Source organism: Pseudophryne corroboree, chromosome 1, assembly GCF_028390025.1.
Source record: "Pseudophryne corroboree isolate aPseCor3 chromosome 1, aPseCor3.hap2, whole genome shotgun sequence".
Classification (NCBI taxonomy): domain Eukaryota; kingdom Metazoa; phylum Chordata; class Amphibia; order Anura; family Myobatrachidae; genus Pseudophryne; species Pseudophryne corroboree.
In genome coordinates this window covers 332,912,002-332,933,028 of record NC_086444.1, presented here as the reverse complement: position 1 = coordinate 332,933,028, position 21,027 = coordinate 332,912,002, and the positions used below count along the sequence as shown (strand labels likewise).

Below are 21,027 nucleotides of genomic sequence, written 5' to 3'. Positions count from 1 at the left end.
GCTCCTTCCCTGGGGACTAGCAGCCCACAGAGAAACTGTCTCTCCCCTCTACAATAAACAGAGACAGTATAAACAGTATCCTCCACAGAGGAAGGGGACAGTGAGGCATTGGTGATCGCAGGTGCATTCCACTGTGAGAGGTCTGTAAAAAAAAAAAAAAAAAAAAAGCACCCAACACACCCACTGCATATAGTGACCCATTCAAGCTGCAGCCTGAATTATCCCTGTACTTCAGGAAATAGCGAACAGTCTATTTGTTAAATACAGACACACTAGCTGTTATCCATACATAGACTTCTGCACTGACTAAAAGTATAGATGCCGCAGCCAGGAGCAGCTTAGACCCTTTAAGCAGCATGAGTAGTATACATAGTTGCAACATGAATTAGCAAGAAGCTACTCTAAAAGGACAACCGATGCAGCCATAGACCAGTGATTAAAGGCACAGCCAGCCTTAGTGACTCAATTACAAGAGGCTACCACCTAGAAAAGCAAACGGATGTCAGTGACCGCTTTATGTAAGGGAACAGAGTTGTAGAGCAACCAGTAAGCCTATCAGCGAGCTGTTGCCAGTAGTCTACAAAGCTTGAGACCCTCCAGGGATCAGTCAGCAGGACATTCAAATCCCCAAAAGTTATTTACTGCTACACAACCAAGGGAGGATTGTTACGATGTAAATTTTTTGTCTACAGAAGAGAAAATCTGCAGAACTGCCTGGATAGACAGAGTCAGCGGTGTTTAATATTCTATAAACTCTCGTTAACTTTGATTAACTTTGATTCAGAATCCACACTGTTCTCAGGAAATAGTCTTTTAGAATAAGTGCACTCAAAACGCTTTATATAACTTAGAAGTAATATGTGGCCCCAATTATCAAATTACTTAGATGTAATGGTTTCTGCTTTTGCAATTTTGGGGCAGATGTATTAAGCCTGGAGAAGTGATAAAGCAGTGATAAGTGCAAGGTGATAACGCACCAGCCAATCAGCTCCAATATGTAAATTAACAGTTAGGTTCTGATTGGCTGCTGCCTTTATCACCTTGCACTTATCACTTCTCCAGGCTTAATATATCTGCCCCTTAAGTGTGATAAGTTGTTAAATGTTGAAATGTACTCTTCTGCTTGGAAAGGTGCATGCTCTGTTAGTTATTATTGCACGTGATCTATTTCTCACATTCACAGCAAAGAGCGTTTCGCCAAAGTGTTCCAGTTAAATAAATTCCTAGAAATCGTAAAGTCATTGTCTGCGTGTAATCTACTTTGTAATGCATTGTGTTGTGAACGGACATTGATATTTATTCCTGCAAGGCTGCGTGATATTTACCTTGGTGGTTGTCACACTTACAGTGAAGCCATACCTGTTGTATTCCTGCTCCATCTATTCCTGTGATATAGGTGGGAACTTTGGGACACTAACACATTGCGACCAAATCTGCACAGGTTGCAAGATGTGTTTATTTTTTCCAACTCACACTTAGCCGCAAATAGAGTCCAACTCTGAGTCAGATCCAGTTCCTTGGCCAGATCCATAGATTAATGGGTTAACAGCCATTCTAGATTGCCGATAAATACAGTGTAATAAATGAACACTTTTCCTTCTGCTATAACACTGGTAATGTGTGCAGTGGTGTGTAGGATGGAAGGTGATGAAGCAGTTCTTCAGGATGATGTGCAAGATAATAATGCTGGAACCTTTCATTTGTGATCCTGCAGGCGGAGCTAACGTTTTGCACAGGAGATATCATTACTGTATTTGGTGAAATTGATGAAGATGGCTTTTACTATGTAAGTATTAGAATTAGCATTCATGATTACCTTACAGTTACATAATTACCTATATGTGTTTTTTAGATGGGGTTGGTAATCTTTCCTTTAAAGGTAAAGTTTTTGTCACAGTTGAAAAGGATTTGCCACAGTACTTCAACATTTTAGAAGAATCTTTCTTCATTGTAATATATAATTAACTTTATACAGTAAGTGATTACTTCTCAGGGGTATTATACTGTAGTGTAAGCACTAATTGTAATTGTTATTCTAAACCTCTTTGATAATGTATGAAGAACTAAAGTTGCATAGTAATCTCACCATACAGTACTATCTATATTCTTCCCTAGATTAATATCCTTGCCCCTCCAGAGGGGTGTAGTAGGGTATGCCGGCAGCCGGTGACCAGCATACATACCGACAGCTGGGCGAGTGCAAATGAGCCCCTTGCGGGCTCGCCACGCTGCGGTCACGGTGGCGCATCTATTCTCCCTCCAGGGGGGGTCGTGGACCCCCAAGAGGGAGAAAAAATGTAGGTATGCTGGCCGTTGGGATTCCGGCGCCGGTATGCTGGTCGTCGTGAGTCCGGCCGCCGGTAAACAGAAGACCACCCCCTCCAGAGAGCCAGTGCTGTACTGCTATTAAATGTAGCCCCTGTCCATTATAGCATGTATGACTATGTCTATGCTGGGCTTCCTTACTGCTCTTTGTGATATTCAGTCTTTAGTGGTCCCCTCCTTAATAAAATGTGTCCCTCACATACTGTACAGCAATTAGGAAGCAGTCCTGCTATAGACATCTGTTTTCTTGAGCAGGTTTGAGCTGAGTTAAACAAATTATCACTGCAAAAAGATACAGTACAGAACCGGCCCTGGGTACAGGTACAGGAAGTCGAATGAGATCGTCTAGCATTGGGCGTCTTTTTGCTTCTTTGTTGCTGAAAATAAATTTCAGTCGCAACGCAACGCAACTATGATGCACGAGACTGTGCTAATTAATTTTATATATGACACTTGTATATCCGTGTACAACTTAGGGGGACATGTACTAAGCATTGATAAAAGTGGAGAAGTGAGCCAGTGGAAAAGTTGCCCTTGGCAACCAATCAGCTGCTCTGTATACGTTTATAGTATGCAAATTATGTTACGTCAATGCTGATTGGTTGCCATGGGGAACGTCTCCACTGCTCACTTCTCCACTTTTATCACTGCTTAGTACATTTCCCCCTAAGTGTCTGAATATGTACACAATGTGCTACAATGCAGCATCCACAGCTTGTTTCCAGTAGAAGTTCTGTTCTGCTCCAATACAGTCACACACAATATACAAATGTCATACAGTATATCAAAATAATACACACAATCTCCTGGTACGTCCTAGCCGCATTGTGGTGCGAATAAGATGCATTTTCTGCAACAACAAAAAAAGATGCATGACGTTTGCCGAGTTGGACAGGACCTGGCGGCGCACTTCAGAACAAAAGAAAGCTGTGGCTGCAGGAGGCAGGTGTTGGAAAATTACGGCACTATTAGGCGCTTGTTCTATCTCTACGGTATGTATATATATATATATATATATATATATATATATATATATATATATATATATATGATGTAGTAGCAGAGACTTCGGCGCTTAGGTACAGTCAGTGAAACTAAATAGCGTTATACGTATAAAAACCTGAGATCAATTCGACACTCCTCATATGTTGTGTGAGTGGCAGCTCATAAATCAGAAAATTATGTTTGGTGTACACATATAATTAAATGCAGGAAATAGTGAATACGAGCGCCCAAGAGTGTAAAAATTAACAGAATAGTCAGACAGGTATAACAATGAGACCAGCCCAAAACACTTATTTGGTTAAGTAAGCTTCGATCAAGCAGCCATCATTTGAAGCTTAAACAAGGCTTCTTTAGGGAACATGCTTATTCCCAATAAAGCTCAATTATCAGCCTCAACAGTGAAGACTTAAAATACATAGATTTAATATAGTCAATGACATAAAATGGCTGAAAAACACACGTACAAGGTTGAAAAACATATAGAGCTTATCTGTCCATAAAAGGCGATATCAACAGACAGATAAGCTCTATGTTTTTAAATCTTGTACTTGTGTTTTTCAGCCATTTTATGTCATTGTCTATATTAAATCTACAGTATGTATTTTAACTTTTCCCTATTGAGGCTGATAATTGAACTTTATTGGGAATAAGCATGTTCCCTAGAGATGCCTTGTGAAAAATGGGATTTTAATTACCTACCGGTAAATCCTTTTCTTGTAGTCTGTAGAGGATGCTGGGGTCCACATTAGTACCATGGGGTATAGACGGGTCCACTAGGAGCCACTACACTTTAAGAGTTTGAGAGTGTGGGCTTGCTCCTCCCACTATGCCCCTCCTACCAGACTCAATCTAGAAACTGTGCCCGAGGAGACGGGCATCTTCGAGAGAAGGATTATTACACAGATAGTGGTGAGATTCACACCAGCTCTCACACAAGGCAACCCAAGCTAACTAGCTTGAAACAACAGCAATGGCTGAACAGGATTACTTACCAAGTAACAAGACAGTACTTACCCAGAACTAAGCAGTACTGAACTAAATAACCACTGCAGGATAACAAAGCGCTGGGCGGGCACCCAGCATCCTCTACGGCAGGGCTGGCCAAACCAGTCCTCAAGATCTACCAACAGTTCACATTTTCCAGACCACCTAGCTAGTGCACATGTGTAGCCATTACTAATTAAGATGCGCTGCATTCATTCCTACTTGACAATTCTACAGGTCTCCAGGAGGCCTGGAAAACATGAACTGTTGGTAGATCTCGAGGACCGGTTTGGCCAGCCCTGCTCTACGGACTACGAGAAAGGGATTTACCGGTAGGTAATTAAAATCCTATTTTCTCTTACGTCCTAGAGGATGCTGGGGTCCACATTAGTACCATGGGGATGTACCAAAGCTCCCAGAATGGGAGGGAGAGCGCGGAGGCTCCTGCAGAACTATTTGACCAAACTTAAGGTCCTCAGAGGCCAAAGTATCGACCTTGTAGAACTTTGCGAACATGTTTGACCCTGACCAAGTAGCTGCTCGGCAGAGTTGTAATGCCGAGACACCCCGGGCAGCCGCCCAGGAAGAACCCACCTTACAAGTAGAGTGGGCCTTAACAGACGTAGAACACGGCAAGCCTGCCGTAGAATACGCATGCTGGATGGTGAACTTGATCCAGAGAGAGATCGTCTGCTTAGAAGCAGGACACCCAAAATTATTGGGATCATACAGGACAAACAGAGAGTCCGATTTTCTGTGACGAGCAGTTCTCCTCACATAGATTTTGAGAGCCCTTACAACATCTAAGGACTTTGATGAAATTGAGGAGTCAGTCGCAACTGGCACCACAATAGGTTGGATGATATGAAATGCCGACCCAACCTTCGGAAGAAAACTGCTGACGTGTCCGAAGCTCAGCTCTATCTTCATGGAAGATCAAGTAAGGGCTTATACATGACAAAGGCCCCAACTCCGACATACGTCTAGCATAAGCTAAGGCCAACAAAGTGACAGCCTTCCATGTGAGAAACTTGACCTCAACCTCCTGTAGAGGTTCAAACCAGTCTGACTGGAGGAATTGCAACACCACGTTAAGATCTCAGGGCGTCGTAGGCGGTACAAAGGGAGGTTGGATGTGCAGAACTCCCTTCAAAAAAGTCAACCTCAGGGAGGGCAGCCAACTGTTTCTGGAAGAAAATGGATAGGGCTGAAATCTGGAGCTTTATGGATCCCAACCTCAGGCCCATATCCACACCTGCTTGCAGGAAGAGGAGAAACCGTCCCACTGCAGGAAATTTCTTGGACTCTCACACCAAGACACATATTTTCCAAATACGATGGTAATGCTTAGATGTTACTCCTTTCCTAGCCTGTATTAGGGTAGGAATAACCTTGTTCGGAATGCCCTTCCGAGCTAGTATCTGGCGTTCAACCTCCATGCCGACAAACATGGCCGTGGTAAGTCTTGATAGGCGAGCGGCCCCTGCTGCAGCAGGTCCTCCCGAGGAGGGAGAGGCCTCGGCTCTTCTAGCAGTAGATCCAGAAGATCTGTGTACCAAGCCCTTCTTGGCCAGTCCGGAGCAGTGAGGATTGCCTGAACTCCTGTTCTCCTTATGAGTTTGAGATCTCTTGGAATGAGTGGAAGTGGAGGAAACACGTACACCGACTGGAACACCCATGGAGTCACTAGGGCGTCCACTGCCACTGCTTGCGGGTCTCTTGACCGGAAACAAAACCGCCGAAGCTTCTTGTTAAGATGAGAGGCCATCATATCGATTTGGGGTAGGCCCCAAAGATCTGTTACCTTTTTGAACACCTCTGGATGGAGGCCCCACTCCCCTTGATGGAGATCGCGTCTGCTGAGGAAGTCTGCTTCCCAGTTGACTACTCACGGAATGATTTAAAAAAAGCTGCAGGACCTGCAGCGAAACGCTTCAGGTGCCACCCTGATCACCGTTGCTTTGTTGCTGAACCAGTGCCCGGACCATACTGGATGCCCAGAGTTTGCTATTTGGTGGATTTTAACAGGCGTACTTAGGACCATCCCGCAAGTCAAGCTCCGCATACTGGTGAGGATTGAGAATATGCTATCAACTCCCAATTGAAGGATCATCTATGGGATATTTCTCCCTCTAGCGGCCTAAGAAGCGGTAATAACCCTTTTCGGGACTGTGCAATCAGCTCCAAAGCCTGTATATTCTGCCTAAACTGGTGTCCAGTTATTAAAAGGAACGGACATTTCTGGTTCACTCATTCTGCCGGTGGTCACATTGACTTTTAATTGGTTATTAATTAGAGTTATTAATAAATTTTTTAATCTGTTTTCATTCAATCCATCTCATTTTTTAATTTTTAGTATTAATTGAATTCAGCGCTGCTATTATTGGTTTTCTTTCCCTCAGAAAGGGGTTTAGTGATTTTAAGTTCAGAATGGGCCTGACCGAACCATCCGGTTTCGGTCCCACGAAAAGGTTTCGGATAGTATCCTGTGTTCTGCCTTTGACGAGGGACTACTACAGTGACCAACTTCTGGATGGCTCTCTGCAGGGCTCCCTGGCAAGCCCGATGTGAAGAACCGATGAGGGAGATCTTAAAACTCCAGCCGGTACCCCTGGGACACAATATCTAGTACCCAGGCCGGACGACACCCAGACGTGTCTGGAATGTCTGAGTCTCGCCCCCACCGGTCCTACTTCCAGGCTGCGCTGTCCACCGTCATGCTGAGGACTTAGGCACACCTGAAGCATGCTTCTGTTTTTGGGAACCTGCCGCAACAGGTTTCTTGGATTTTGGTCAGCCCCCTCTAACGAAGGTGTTGGCCGGTTTGGTCTTTCTTGGTATAGAAACCCGAAAGGACTGAGATGCAGGTGAAGATAAAGGTTTCCTCATAGCAGGTGCAGCTGAGGGAAGAAAAGGGGACTTACCCGCTGTAGCCGTTGCGATCCACGCATCCAATGCTTCCTCAAAGAGAGCCTGACCTGAGTAGGGTAGGGTCTCCACATCTCTCCTGGATTCCGCGTCGGCAGACCACTGGGGATTCAGTCTCCGGTTAGCGTCTGTGACCAGTGTAGGGTATTAGGTCGCTGGCTCAGGACGCCCCTCATAGCGCCAACACTGTGTGCTGCTGAGCCTTCCCGGAGTGCAGCCGCTCAGCGCTGCACTCCTACCCTTGTGCTACCATATCTTGCCATCTTCTGGCTCTGTAAGGGGGTGGCGGCATGCTGCCGGGGTGAGAGATCCCCTGTGGCGGGGAACGTTCGATTCCCTCAGGAGCTCAGTGTCCTGTCAGCGGAGACAGTGGCTCAGACCCCGCAGGGTGGACACTACTCCCCCCCCCCCCCCCCCCCCCCCGTAGTCCCTTGAAGCAGGGAGGCTGTTGCCAGCAGCCTCCCTTTAAAATAATAAACTCTAAAAAATAACTTTACTTGAGAAACTCTGGAGCGCTCCCCTAGCTGTGATCGGCTCCTCCGGGCACATTTTCTAAACTGAGTCTGGTAGGAGGGGCATAGAGGGAGGAGCCAGCCCACACTCTCAAACTCTTAAAGTGCCAGTGGCTCCTAGTGGACCCGTCTATACCCCACGGTGCTAATGTGGACCCCAGCATCCTCTAGGACGTAAGAGAAATATGCTGTGACATACCACAATTTTGTGAATGGTACACACTATGTTTCCTCTCTTCTTTCTTGTTCACATGTATTAAGCTTCAAATGATGGCTGCTTGATCGAAGCTTCCTTAACCAGATAAGTGTTTTGGCCGGTCTCATTGTTATACCTAACTGTTCTGTTAATTTTTACACTCTTGGTTGCTCATATTTTCAATTATTTTTCAGAAGTCAATTGATCTGGTGATAATAACCCAATGTGTGTTGTCCACAAGACTTCATCAGGGGTTTGAATTCAAATTGTAAAGAGTATTGTGGATCTGTGTGAAGGTCAATGGAAAAGATTAATACAATGAAAGTGTCCAATATTTGGAATATCAGTACAATCACTTCATTAGAATACAGATTAATAAAGTGAATCAGAATGCTGAGACAAGGCTCAAACCAGCATGTATCCTCCAGATAAACTGTTTATCTGGGTTTGAGCCTATCAACATTTCTGGGCTACTACAGCCCCGTCCTCAGGATACATACAGTGTGTAGTGCTTACCTTTTATCCCCTGTGGTCAACCAGTGTGTACAGAGCCGCTCCCACCAGTTCCACGTGTCTGGCGCATGATCGGCGCCCGCTGATCACCCTGTCAGCAGCACCAACATGCACCAGAACGTCTGCCTATTAATTACAAAGGCATCTGGGCAGCGCAAGTGAGTGCTGATCCTTACCATTGCTATATATATATATATATACGCACAGATGTAGCCACGGTCATTATTGCTGCGCCATACAGGCGTCCTAGTCGCGCTATACAAATAGTGCAGGTTGGCGCACTGGTTGGCTGCGTCCCAAGGTGCAGTTTCTGCTGATTGGCTGCATCCCAAGCTGCAAACAAGTCACTACGTACTGCATGGTACTGTCTTTGATCATAGTTATGTAGTCCTTTCATTATACTCTCCGACACTTTTTTCTAAGGGACCAATTCAATTAGTCACGATCTGGCCAAACATGAAAATTGCTGAATGTGTTAGTAATTTGCATCTGGTTAACGTGGGTCTCAATGGGTGTTATGGAGAATCAGCTCGTAGGTGAAAAATCCTTATTTCAAGCCCAAAATGTGACATGTGCAATAATCCCAGGACACCCCTCCCAACGAGTAAACTGCAGTAGATCGGAAAATGTGGCCAACAAAAACATGAGGCGAGATGTAAAAGTCTCCGGAGGTGCGGGATGACGGACAATAGTGGACATTTTTTGAAAGGAGCAGTCATTTTCAAGGCATGGTTTTGCCTTGCATATTACTGCGTCTTTAAAAAATTGTTCGATATCGCCCGGCATCCTGCACCTCTGGTGATCTCGGACGCTATAACATCGCCTATGTTATTTTTTTAGGTGATGGGTTAAATGACATGGGACATGTATGTTGGTGTTGTATTGATGAGAAAGGGATTTTTAAACATTTTACAAACTTGTGTGTACATACTTTATATCATTCTAGAGAGACTGTATTGTACACCAAAGTACAAAAAATTGCAAAAATCCAAAATTTTACTCCTTTTAACTGATTCCAACACTTTGCTTATGGCCACCAACAGCCCCTACACTATCCTGCTATTTCATTTGCCACAGTTTTAGAGTATCGGGATGAGTTTCTCACGCCTTCATGTCATTTACATAGATCACAACATCAACGACTTGCTGTTACTAATACAGTTGCAAGTGAATGGGGAGTGCTTCAAGAATATATCCTGCGTAATGCTAAACGTAAAATTATGCAATCACAAGACACTGGTGTATGACATAGTAACATAGTTGGTAAGGTTGAAAAAAGACCAGTAGTCCATTGAGTTCAACCTGATTTACCTTATATTCCCTATTCTATTCTGGTTAAAGGCTATGCGGTATATTCAATAACTGTCAGAAGCTGCTGTCTTGTCGGAAAGACGGCAGCTTCCGACAGTTTTAGGTCGGAAGGGGTTTCGTTTATTCCGCCAAGTCGGGAAACCCGACATGTCGGAACGCACGCTGATCGGCGGCTTCAGCATTGACGGAAGCGGGGCCAAACCCGATAGGTTTTAGCCCTGTTTCCGACAAACTCAATCCGACTTGACAACAAGTCGGATTGAGGTGAGGAGATGAGGAGCGGTGCGGCGGGCTACGGGGATGAGAGGTACCTTGATGGCCGTCTTCGGCCAGGCACCTCTCCCTGCAGCGCCTCCCCAGACATCACCCTCCGCCGGAAGCTCCCACCGCCGCGCGCAGCCGCCCAGCTCCCCCCACCGCTGCTTTTAGCACACCCGTCAGCCGCTGACAGCAGCGGCAGGACAGGCCCCCGGGTACGGCTAAATCAGACAGTTGGATTTGGCCGTCCATTGAATAGGGGTTGTCTGGTCCATTCCGACAACTGCATGTCGGAATGGACCCGACTCTTATTAAATATACCCCTATATCCTTGTATATCTTTTTCCGTTAGAAATTTATCTGACCCATTTTTAAACATATTGACTGAGTCCGCCATTACAACCTTCTTTGGCACTCAATTCCATATTCGTATTGCCCTTACAGTGAAGAATCCCTTCTTGTGCTGAGTACAAAATTTCCTCTCCTCAAGCCTTAGCGGGTGTCCGTGCGTTTTGTGTAGAGGTCTCTTAATAATAAACAAATCACCTGATATCTCCTTTTAGTCGTCTAATTTCTAGTGTAAATATATCTAACCTAGAAAGCCACTCCTCATAGTCCAGTGTCTCCAACCCCTTAATCAATTTGGTCGCTCACCTGTGAACCTTTCAAGTTCGGATACGTCTCTTTTATAGCGTGGTGCCCAGAACTGTACACAATACTCAGGATGCGGCCGTACCAATTGTACAATTGATATGTACATTGGCAGGATTATGCTCTCATTCCTTGTCTCAGTTCCCCTTTTAATGCATGCTAACACCTTATTTGCCTTTGTTGCTGCACTTAGAAATTGTGTACTGCTGCTAAATCGACTATTAATGAGCACCCCCAAGTCCTTTTCTAATAGTTTCCGCTATATTTTCCCCATCTAATTGATAGGTTTCATGTTTATTCTTAGTCCCACGGTGCATAACTTTACATTTTTCCACATTAAACCTCATGCTCCATTTCGTTACCCAAAATTCAAGTTTAATTAAATCGATCCGAAGAGACTCCACATCTGACTTGATTACCCTACATATTTTAGTATCATCTGCAAAAATTTACACTGATTTCTAGTCCTTCTCCTAGATAATTTATGAATGTTAAACAATAGTGGCCCCAGCACACAACCCTGTGGTATTCCACTTAATACTTTAGCCCATTAACCACCACTCGCTATTCCCTGTTATCAAGCCAATTATTCACCGATGTACAAATAGTGTCTCCTATACTGAGCTCCCTTAATTTGAAAATCAGCCTCCTGTGAGGCACTGTGTCAAAAGATTTTGCATATTCCGTTACCCTGGTCAGGACTGTTGATTACTTTTTCGTAGAAGCTAATTAGATTAGTTTGGCATGACCTGTTTCTCACAAAACCGTGCTGGTTCTTATTAATAGCATGGGAGTTCTCCAAATAATCCTGTATGCTATCCCTTAGTAACATAGTATCTAAGGTTGAAAAAAATAAGAATTTACTCACCGGTAATTTTATTTCTCGTAGTCCGTAGTGGATGCTGGGAACTCCGTAAGGACCATGGGGAATAGCGGGCTCCGAAGGAGGCTGGGCACTCTAGAAAGATTTATGACTACCTGGTGTGCACTGGCTCCTCCCACTATGACCCTCCTCCAAGGCTCAGTTAGGACACTGTGCCCGGACGAGCTGACATAATAAGGAAGGATTTAGAATCCCGGGTAAGACTCTTACCAGCCACACCAATCACACCGTACAACTCGTGATACTATATCCAGTTTGACAGTATGAAAACAACTGAGCCTCTCAACTGATGGCTCAACAATAACCCTTTAGTTAACAATAACTATTTACAAGTATTGCAGACAATCCGCACTTGGGATGGGCGCCCAGCATCCACTACGGACTACGAGAAATAGAATTACCGGTGAGTAAATTCTTATTTTCTCTGACGTCCTAGTGGATGCTGGGAAATCCGTAAGGACCATGGGGATTATACCAAAGCTCCCAAACGGGCGGGAGAGTGCGGATGACTCTGCAGCACCGAATGAGAGAACTCCAGGTCCTCCTCAGCCAGGGTATCAAATTTGTAGAATTTTGCAAACGTGTTTGCCCCTGACCAAGTAGCTGCTCGGCAAAGTTGTAAAGCCGAGACCCCTCGGGCAGCCGCCCAAGATGAGCCCACCTTCCTTGTGGAATGGGCATTTACAGATTTTGGCTGTGGCAGGCCTGCCACAGAATGTGCAAGCTGAATTGTACTACAAATCCAGCGAGCAATAGACTGCTTAGAAGCAGGAGCACCCAGCTTGTTGGGTGCATACAGGATAAACAGCGAGTCAGATTTTCTGACTCCAGCCGTCCTGGAAACATATATTTTCAGGGCCCTGACAACGTCTAGCAACTTGGAGTCCTCCAATTCCCTAGTAGCCGCAGGCACCACAATAGGCTGGTTCAGGTGAAACGCTGACACCACCTTAGGGAGAAATTGGGGACGAGTCCTCAATTCTGCCCTATCCATATGAGAAATCAGATAAGGGCTTTTACATGATAAAGCCGCCAATTCTGACACTCGCCTGGCTGAAGCCAAGGCCAATAACATGACCACTTTCCACGTGAGATATTTCAGATCCACGGTTTTTAGTGGCTCAAACCAATGTGATTTTAAGAAACTCAACATCACGTTGAGATCCCAAGGTGCCACAGGAGACACAAACGGGAGCTGAATATGCAGCACTCCTTTCACAAATGTCTGAACTTCAGGTACTGAAGCTAGTTCTTTTTGAAAGAAAATCGACAGAGCCGAGATCTGTACTTTAATGGAGCCTAGTTTTAGGCCCATATTCACTCCTGCTTGCAGGAAATGCAGAAATCGACCTAGTTAAAATTCCTCTGTTGGGGCCTCTTTGGCCTCGCACCATGCAACATATTTCCGCCATATGCGGTGATAATGCTTTGCCGTAACATCTTTCCTGGCCTTAATAAGCGTAGGAATGACTTCTTCCGGAATACCCTTTTCCTTTAGGATCCGGTGTTCAACCGCCATGCTGTCAAACGCAGCCGCGGTAAGTCTTGGAACAGACAGTTCCCCTGCTGTAGCAGGTCCTGTCTGAGCGGTAGAGGCCACGGGTCCTCTGAGAGCATCTCTTGAAGTTCCGGGTACCACGCTCGTCTTGGCCAATCCGGAACCACGAGAATTGTGTTTACTCCTCGCTTTCTTATTATTCTCAATACCTTTGGTATGAGAGGCAGAGGAGGGAACACATAAACCGACTGGTACACCCACGGTGTCACTAGAGCGTCCACAGCTATCGCCTGAGGGTCCCTTGACCTGGCGCAATATCTTTTTAACTTTTTGTTGAGGCGGGACGCCATCATGTCCACCTGTGGTTTTTCCCAACGGTTTACCAGCATCTGGAAGACTTTTGGATGAAGTCCCCACTCTCCCGGGTGGAGGTCGTGTCTGCTGAGGAAGTCTGCTTCCCAGTTGTCCACTCCCGGAATGAACACTGCTGACAGTGCTAGTACATGATTCTCCGCCCATCGGAGAATTCTTGTGGCTTCTGCCATCGCCATCCTGCTTCTTGTGCCGCCCTGTCGATTTACATGGGCGACTGCCGTGATGTTGTCTGACTGGATCAGCACCGGCTGGTGTAGGAGCAGGGATTTTGCTTGACTTAGGGCATTGTAGATGGCCCTTAGTTCCAGAATATTTATGTGAAGGGAAGTCTCCTGACTCGACCATAGTCCTTTAAAGTTTCTTCCCTGTGTGACTGCCCCCCAGCCTCGAAGGCTGGCATCCGTGGTCACCAGGACCCAGTCCTGTATGCCGAACCTGCGGCCCTCTAGAAGATGGGCACTCTGCAGCGACCACAGTAGAGACACCCTGGTTCTTGGAGACAGGGTTATTAAGCGATGCATCTGAAGATGCGATCCGGACCACTGGTCCAACAGGTCCCACTGAAAGATTCTGGCATGGAACCTGCCGAAGGGAATTTCTTCGTAAGAAGCCACCATCTTTCCCAGGACCCGTGTGCAGCGATGCACTGATACCTGTTTTGGTTTCAGGAGGTCTCTGACTAGAGATGACAACTCCCTGGCTTTCTCCTCCGGGAGAAACACTTTTTTCTGGACTGTATCCAGAATCATACCCAGGAACAGTAGCCGTGTCGTCGGAACCAGCTGTGACTTTGGGATATTCAGAATCCAGCCGTGCTGGTGCAGCACCTCCTGAGATAGTGCTACTCCCACCAACAACTGTTCCTTGGACCTCGCTTTTATTAGGAGATCGTCCAAGTACGGGGTAATTAAAACTCCCTTGTCCAGGCTCGCAATAATCGCCCTGAGCGATTCCATCTTGAACTTGAATTTTTTTATGTATGTGTTCAAGGATTTCAAATTTAAAATGGGTCTCACCGAACCGTCCGGTTTCGGTACCACAAATAGTGTGGAATAGTAACCCCGGCCTTGTTGAAGTAGGGGTACCTTGATTATCACCTGCTGGGAATACAGCTTGTGAATTGCCGCTAGCACCGCCTCCCTGTCTGAGGGAGCAATCGGCAAGGCAGATTTTAGGAACCGGTGGGGTGGAGACGCCTCGAATTCCAGTTTGTACCCCTGAGATACTATTTGAAGGATCCAGGGATCCACCTGTGAGCGAGCCCACTGATCGCTGAAATTCTTGAGGCGGCCCCCACCGTACCTGGCTCCGCCTGTGGAGCCCCACCGTCATGCGGCGGACTTGTCAGAAGAAGCGGGGGAGGACTTTTGCTCCTGGGAACCTGCTGTTTGTTGCAGCCTTTTTCCCCTACCTCTGCCTCTGGATAGAAAAGACCCGCCTTTTCCACGCCTGTTTTTCTGGGTCCGAAAGGACTGAACCTGATAAAACGGCGCCTTCTTAGGCTGTGAGGGGACATGGGGTAAAAATGCTGACTTCCCAGACGTTGCTGTGGAAACTAGGTCCGAGAGACCATCCCCAAATAATTCCTCACCCTTATATGGCAACACTTCCATGTGCCTTTTAGAATCTGCATCTCCTGTCCACTGGCGAGTCCATAAGCCTCTCCTAGCAGAAATGGACAATGCACTTACTTTAGATGCCAGTCGGCAGATTTCCCTCTGTGCATCTCTCATATATAAGACTGAGTCTTTTATATGGTCTATGGTTAACAGGATCGTGTCTCTGTCTAATGTGTCAATATTTTCTGACAGTTTATCTGACCACGCAGCGGCAGCACTGCACATCCAAGCTGACGCAATAGCTGGCATAAGTATAATGCCTGAGTGTGTATATACAGACTTCAGGATCGCCTCCTGCTTTCTATCAGCAGGTTCCTTGAGGGCGTCCGTATCCGGAGACGGTAGTGCCACCTTTTTAGACAAACGTGTGAGCGCTTTATCCACCCTAGGAGGTGTTTCCCAACGTGACCTATCCTCTGGCGGGAAAGGGAACGCCATTAGTACCTTCTTAGGAATAACCAATTTTTTATCAGGGAAAGCCCACGCTTCTTCACACACTTCATTTAATTCATCTGATGGGGGAAAAACTATGGGTAGTTTTTTCTCCCCAAACATAATACCCTTTTTAGTGGTACCTGTATTTATATCAGAAATGTGTAACACCTCTTTCATTGCCTCAATCATGCAGTGAATGGTCTTAGTGGGCATCAGGTTAGACTCATCGTCGTCGACACTGGTGTCAGTATCAGTGTCGACATCTGGGTCTGCGGTATGAGGTAGCGGGCGTTTTAGAGCCCCTGATGACCTGTGCGACGCCTGGACAGGCACGAGCTGAGAAGTCGGCTGTCCCACATTTGGCATGTCGTCAAATTTCTTATGTAAGGAGTCTATACGTGCACTCATTTCTTTCCATAAGCTCAACCACTCAGGTGTCTGCCCCGCAGGGGGTGACATCCCTTCTAAAGGCATCTGCTCCGTCTCCACATCATTATCCTCATCAAACATGTCGACACAGCCGTACCGACACACCGCACACACACAAGGAATGCTCCAACTGAGGACAGGACCCACAAAAGCCCTTTAGGGGGACAGAGTGAGAGTATGCCAGCACACACCAGAGCGCTATATAATGCAGGGACTAACTGAGTTATGTCCCCTATAGCTGCTTTTTCTATATAATTTATACTGCGCCTAAATTTAGTGCCCCCCCTCTCTGTTTTTACCCTTTTCTGTAGTGTAGACTGCAGGGGAGAGCCAGGGAGCTTCCTTCCAGCGGATCTGTGAAGGAGAAATGGCGCCAGTGTGCTGTGGGAGATAGCTCCGCCCCTTTTCCGCGGACTATTCTCCCGCTTTTTTCTATATTCTGGCAGGGGTATTTTCCACATATATAGCCTCTGGGGCTATATATTGTGGTATCTTTGACAGCCAAGGTGTTATTATTGCTTCTCAGGGCGCCCCCCCCTAGCGCCCTGCACCCTCAGTGACCGGAGTGTGAAGTGTGTGTGAGGAGCAATGGCGCACAGCTGCAGTGCTGTGCGCTACCTTGGTGAAGACTGATGTCTTCTGCCGCCGATTTTCCGGACCTCTTCTTGCTTCTGGCACTGTAAGGGGGACGGCGGCGCGGCTCCGGGACCGAACACCAAGGACTGGGCCTGCGGTCGATCCCTCTGGAGCTAATGGTGTCCAGTAGCCTAAGAAGCCCAATCCGGCTGCAAGCAGGCGAGTTCGCTTCTTCTCCCCTTAGTCCCTCGCTGCAGTGAGCCTGTTGCCAGCAGGTCTCACTGAAAATAAAAAACCTAAATCTATACTTTCTTTCTAAGGGCTCAGGAGAGCCCCTAGTGTGCATCCAACCTCGGCCGGGCACAAAATCTAACTGAGGCTTGGAGGAGGGTCATAGTGGGAGGAGCCAGTGCACACCAGGTAGTCCTAAATCTTTCTAGAGTGCCCAGCCTCCTTCGGAGCCCGCTATTCCCCATGGTCCTTACGGAGTTCCCAGTATCCACTAGGACGTCAGAGAAAGACAATTGTCCATCGAGTTCAACCCATTTGTGGTCTCCTATGCACGATTATTTAGTAGAAAATTTTGACTGAAGTAGATGACTGCCGTTATGTTTTACCCCTCTTTTTTATAATAACCATAGTGCGTGACTATGCCCCGTAACCCTGGATATCCTTATCCATTAGGAATTTATCTAACCCATTCTTAAAAGTGTTGATTGAGTCTACCATTACAACTCCCTCAGGCAGGGAATTCCAAACACGTATCGTCCTTACCGTAAAAAAGCCTTTATGCCGTATTGTGCGGAATCTCCTCTCCTCTAACCTGAGCGAGTGTCCACGAGTTCTCTGTGTTGATCTAACCAAAAACAGGTCCTGCGCAAGATCTGTATAATGTCCCCTTATATATTTGTAAATGTTGATCATGTCCCCTCTTAATCTCCTCTTTTCCAGTGTAAACATGCCTAGTCTTGCAAGCCTTTCCTCGTATTCCAGCGTCTCCATACCCTTAATTAGTTTGGTCGCCCGCCTTTGAACCTTTTCTAGCTTCAGGATATCCTTTTTGTAGTAAGGTGCCCAGAATTGTACACAGTATTCAAGGTGTGGCCTCACAAGTGATTTATATAACAGGAGTATAATACTCTCGTCCTAGCATCAATTCCCCGTTTTATGCATGCTAATATCTTATTAGCCTTCTTTGCTGCAGTCCTACTTTGGGTACTATTGCTTAGTTTGCTATCTATGAGGACACCTAAGTCCTTTTCCAGTACAGAATCCCCTAATTTTACCCCATTTAGTAGGTAGGTGTTATTTTTGTTCTTGTTACCACAGTGCATTACCTTACACTTGTCTGTATTGAAGCGCATTCTCCATTTCGCTGCCCAAGCTTCTAATTTAACTAAGTCGTTCTGAAGCGACTCAGCATCCCCCTCCGCATTTATAACTTTACACAATTTGGTATCATCTGCAAAAATTTACACCATGCTCTCTAGACCTTCTGTTAGGTCGTTAATGAAAATATTGAACAATAGCGGTCCTAATACTGAGCCTTGCGGCACACCACTTAGCACTTCAGTCCAAGTTGGAAAAGATCCATTACCCACAACGCGCCGCTAACCAGTTTTTGACCCAAGTGCATATTGTGCTTCCTAGCCCTAATTCTTGTAGCTTGTAGATAAGTCTCATGTGTGGTACAGTGTCGAATGCTTTGGCAAAATCTAAAAAGATTACATCCACCTCTTTACCCTGATCTAGGTTTGCGCTTACTGTTTCATAAAAGCCAAGTAAATTGGTTTGACAGGATCTGTCCTTCATAAACCCATATTGATTCCTTTTAATGACCTTATTGACTTCAAGGAACTTCTGAATACGATCTCTTAGAATACCTTCCAATACTTTCCCCACTGTAGATGTAAGACTAACTGGTCTATAATTACCTGGTTCAGCTTTACTTCCCTTTTTGAATATAGGCACTACTTCCACTATACGCCAGTCTTTGGGAACCATACCTGATATTACTGAATCCTTAAAGATCAAAAATAGCGGTTTTGCAAGTTCAGAGTTAAGCTCCATTAGAACCCTTGGGTGAATACCATCGGGACCTGGCGACTTATTAATCTTTAAATGTTTTAATCGGTCACAGCCTACTTCCTCGCTTAAATAAGTACCTATCAGTGGGATATTCTCATTATTGAGATTATGTGTTAGTCCCTGAATTGGGTCCTCTCTAGTAAATACTGTTGAAAAAGACTCATTTAGTGTGTCCGCTATGTCATTATCATTTTTGCTCAAGACTCCCAACTTGTCTTTTAAAGGGCCTATACTCTCCTTCTTTAATCTCTTGCTATTAATGTATTTAAATAATTTTTTGGGATTCACTTTGCTTTCCTTTGCTACTAGTTTTTCAGTTTCTACTTTAGCCGCTCTTATTTCCTTTTTGCATATTTTGTTACATTCCTTATAGTGCTGAAATGACTCTGCTTCCCCGTCAGATTTGTATTTTTTAAATGCTCTCCTTTTCTTGCCCATAAGTTCCTTTATCTTTTTGTTAAGCCACATCGGTTTATGATTTTTATTCCTTTTTTTGCTGCTCGTAAGAATAAATAAGTGTATTTTTAGCTAGCAGGAATTTTAGTACCTCCCATTTCTCCGTACTATTTTTTCCTGAAAACAAACCTTCCCATTCAATATCCCTGAAAAATACCCTCTTCTTTTTAAAATTCGCTTTGCTAAAGTTTAGTTGAGCCAGTATAAGGCTGTTTATGAAAACTGATATTGAATGTGACCATATTGTGGTCGCTGTTTCCTATGGGTTCCCCTACTATAATACCTGATACCAAATCCCCATTGTTTGTTAATACCAGGTCTAAGATTGCATTGTACCTAGTTGGTTCCTCAATTAGTTGAACTAAGTAGTTATCATTAAGTGTGTTTAAAAACATATTGCCCCTAGCAATATCACATGAATCGTTTTTCCAGTTTATCTCTGGATAGTTTAAATCTCCCATCACTACTATGTCTCCTACTCCTGCTGCTCTTTCAATTTGCTTTAGTAACAATTCCTCATCAGATACGTTGATACCAGGCGGCCTATAGCATACACCCAATACTAACTTTTTTTATTCCTTTTTACCCGCATGCAATTTCTACCCATCATGTCTCGACAGTGTCTACAGTCCCCTCCTGAATATCTTCCTGTATATCAGGTTTTAAAAACGGCTTTATGTAAAGACACACCCCTCCACCCTTTTTATTTAGTCTGTCTCTCCTAAACAGTGTATAGCCCTCTAGATTGACTATCCAATCATGAGATTCGTCCCACTAAGTTTCAGTAATGCCTATAATATCATACTGTTTGCTTGCTTTCCAAAAGTTTCCACACTATTTATGTCAGACTAACAGGTCTATAGTTACCAGGATGACGTTTAATACCCTTTTTAAACGATGGGACTACCTCTGCTATACGCCAGTCCTTTGATACCATGCCTGATGTAAGTTAATCAGTGAAAATCAAATACAGTGGCCTTACTATTTTAGCGTTTAGCTACATCAGAACCCTAGGATGAAGTCCATCTGGACCAGGAGATTTGTTAGTCATCAATTTTTTTAATCGCTCCCGGACTACTTCATCAGACAGATAAGTATTAAGTAATGGGCCTTTATCATTACTATTATTACTCACTAATCCTACCATCTGGTCCTCTGTAGTTAACATTGATGAAATAAATGTGTTAACTAATTCAGCTTTTTCTTTGTCGTCATTTATCAAGAATCCCAGTTAATTTTTTAACGGTCCTATATTCTCTTTTTTTAGCCTCTTGTCATTTATGTAATTAAATAATTTTTTAGGGTTAGTTTTACTCTCTTTAGCGATTTGCTTTTAATTTTCTATTTTAACTGCTCTGATTTCTTTTTTTACACTTTTTGTTACAGTCCTTGTAGTACTGGAATGACTCCGCCTTCCCATCTGATTTAAACGTTTTGAATGCCCGCCTCTTTTTATCCATTTCTTCCTTTACCTTTTCGTTTAACCACATTGGTTTGAATTTAATACTCTTATTTTTACTGCCCATGGGGATGCACTCATGGGTATATTTATTCAGCATCTTTTTAAAAACATCTTATTTTTCAGCAGTATTCTTTCCCAATCTAGGGGCCTAATTCAGACCTGATCATAGCAGAAAATTTGTTAGTAGATGGGCAAAACCATGTGCACTGCAGAGGGGGCAGATATCATCCAAATCTAATTCTATGCATGTTACATCTGGCCTCCCAGCAGTGCACATGGTTTTGCCCATCTGCTAACAAATTTGCTGCTACGATCAGGTCTGAATTAGGCCCATTGTCCTTAAGTGCATGTTAAAATTTGCTTTTTTACAGTGAAGAGTCTTAGTTGCCCCTTAGAGTGCTGCTTTTGAAAGCTAATGTTGAATGTGATCATATTATGATCACTGTTATCTCGCCTACTGTGGTATTTGCCATTATTTCTACATTGTTAGGTCCAGTATAGTTCCTATTCTGGTAGGTTCTTC

At 44.8% G+C, this 21,027-nt stretch overlaps 1 protein-coding gene across 26 annotated transcripts in view; it reads left to right on the top strand.

Moving 5' to 3' along the window:
• Positions 1-21,027, top strand: part of RIMBP2 (RIMS binding protein 2) — a 1,046,283-nt gene that overhangs the window by 976,934 nt on the left and 48,322 nt on the right. For 25 of the 26 annotated variants that reach the window (XM_063964621.1, XM_063964623.1, XM_063964618.1 and 22 more), the window contains one exon: positions 1,715-1,786. In XM_063964621.1, the coding sequence (XP_063820691.1) occupies positions 1,715-1,786 (72 nt within the window). Of the gene's footprint in view, positions 1-1,714; positions 1,787-3,145; positions 3,318-21,027 lie in introns of all 26 variants that reach the window. The other variant, XM_063964628.1, reaches the window with a different exon arrangement.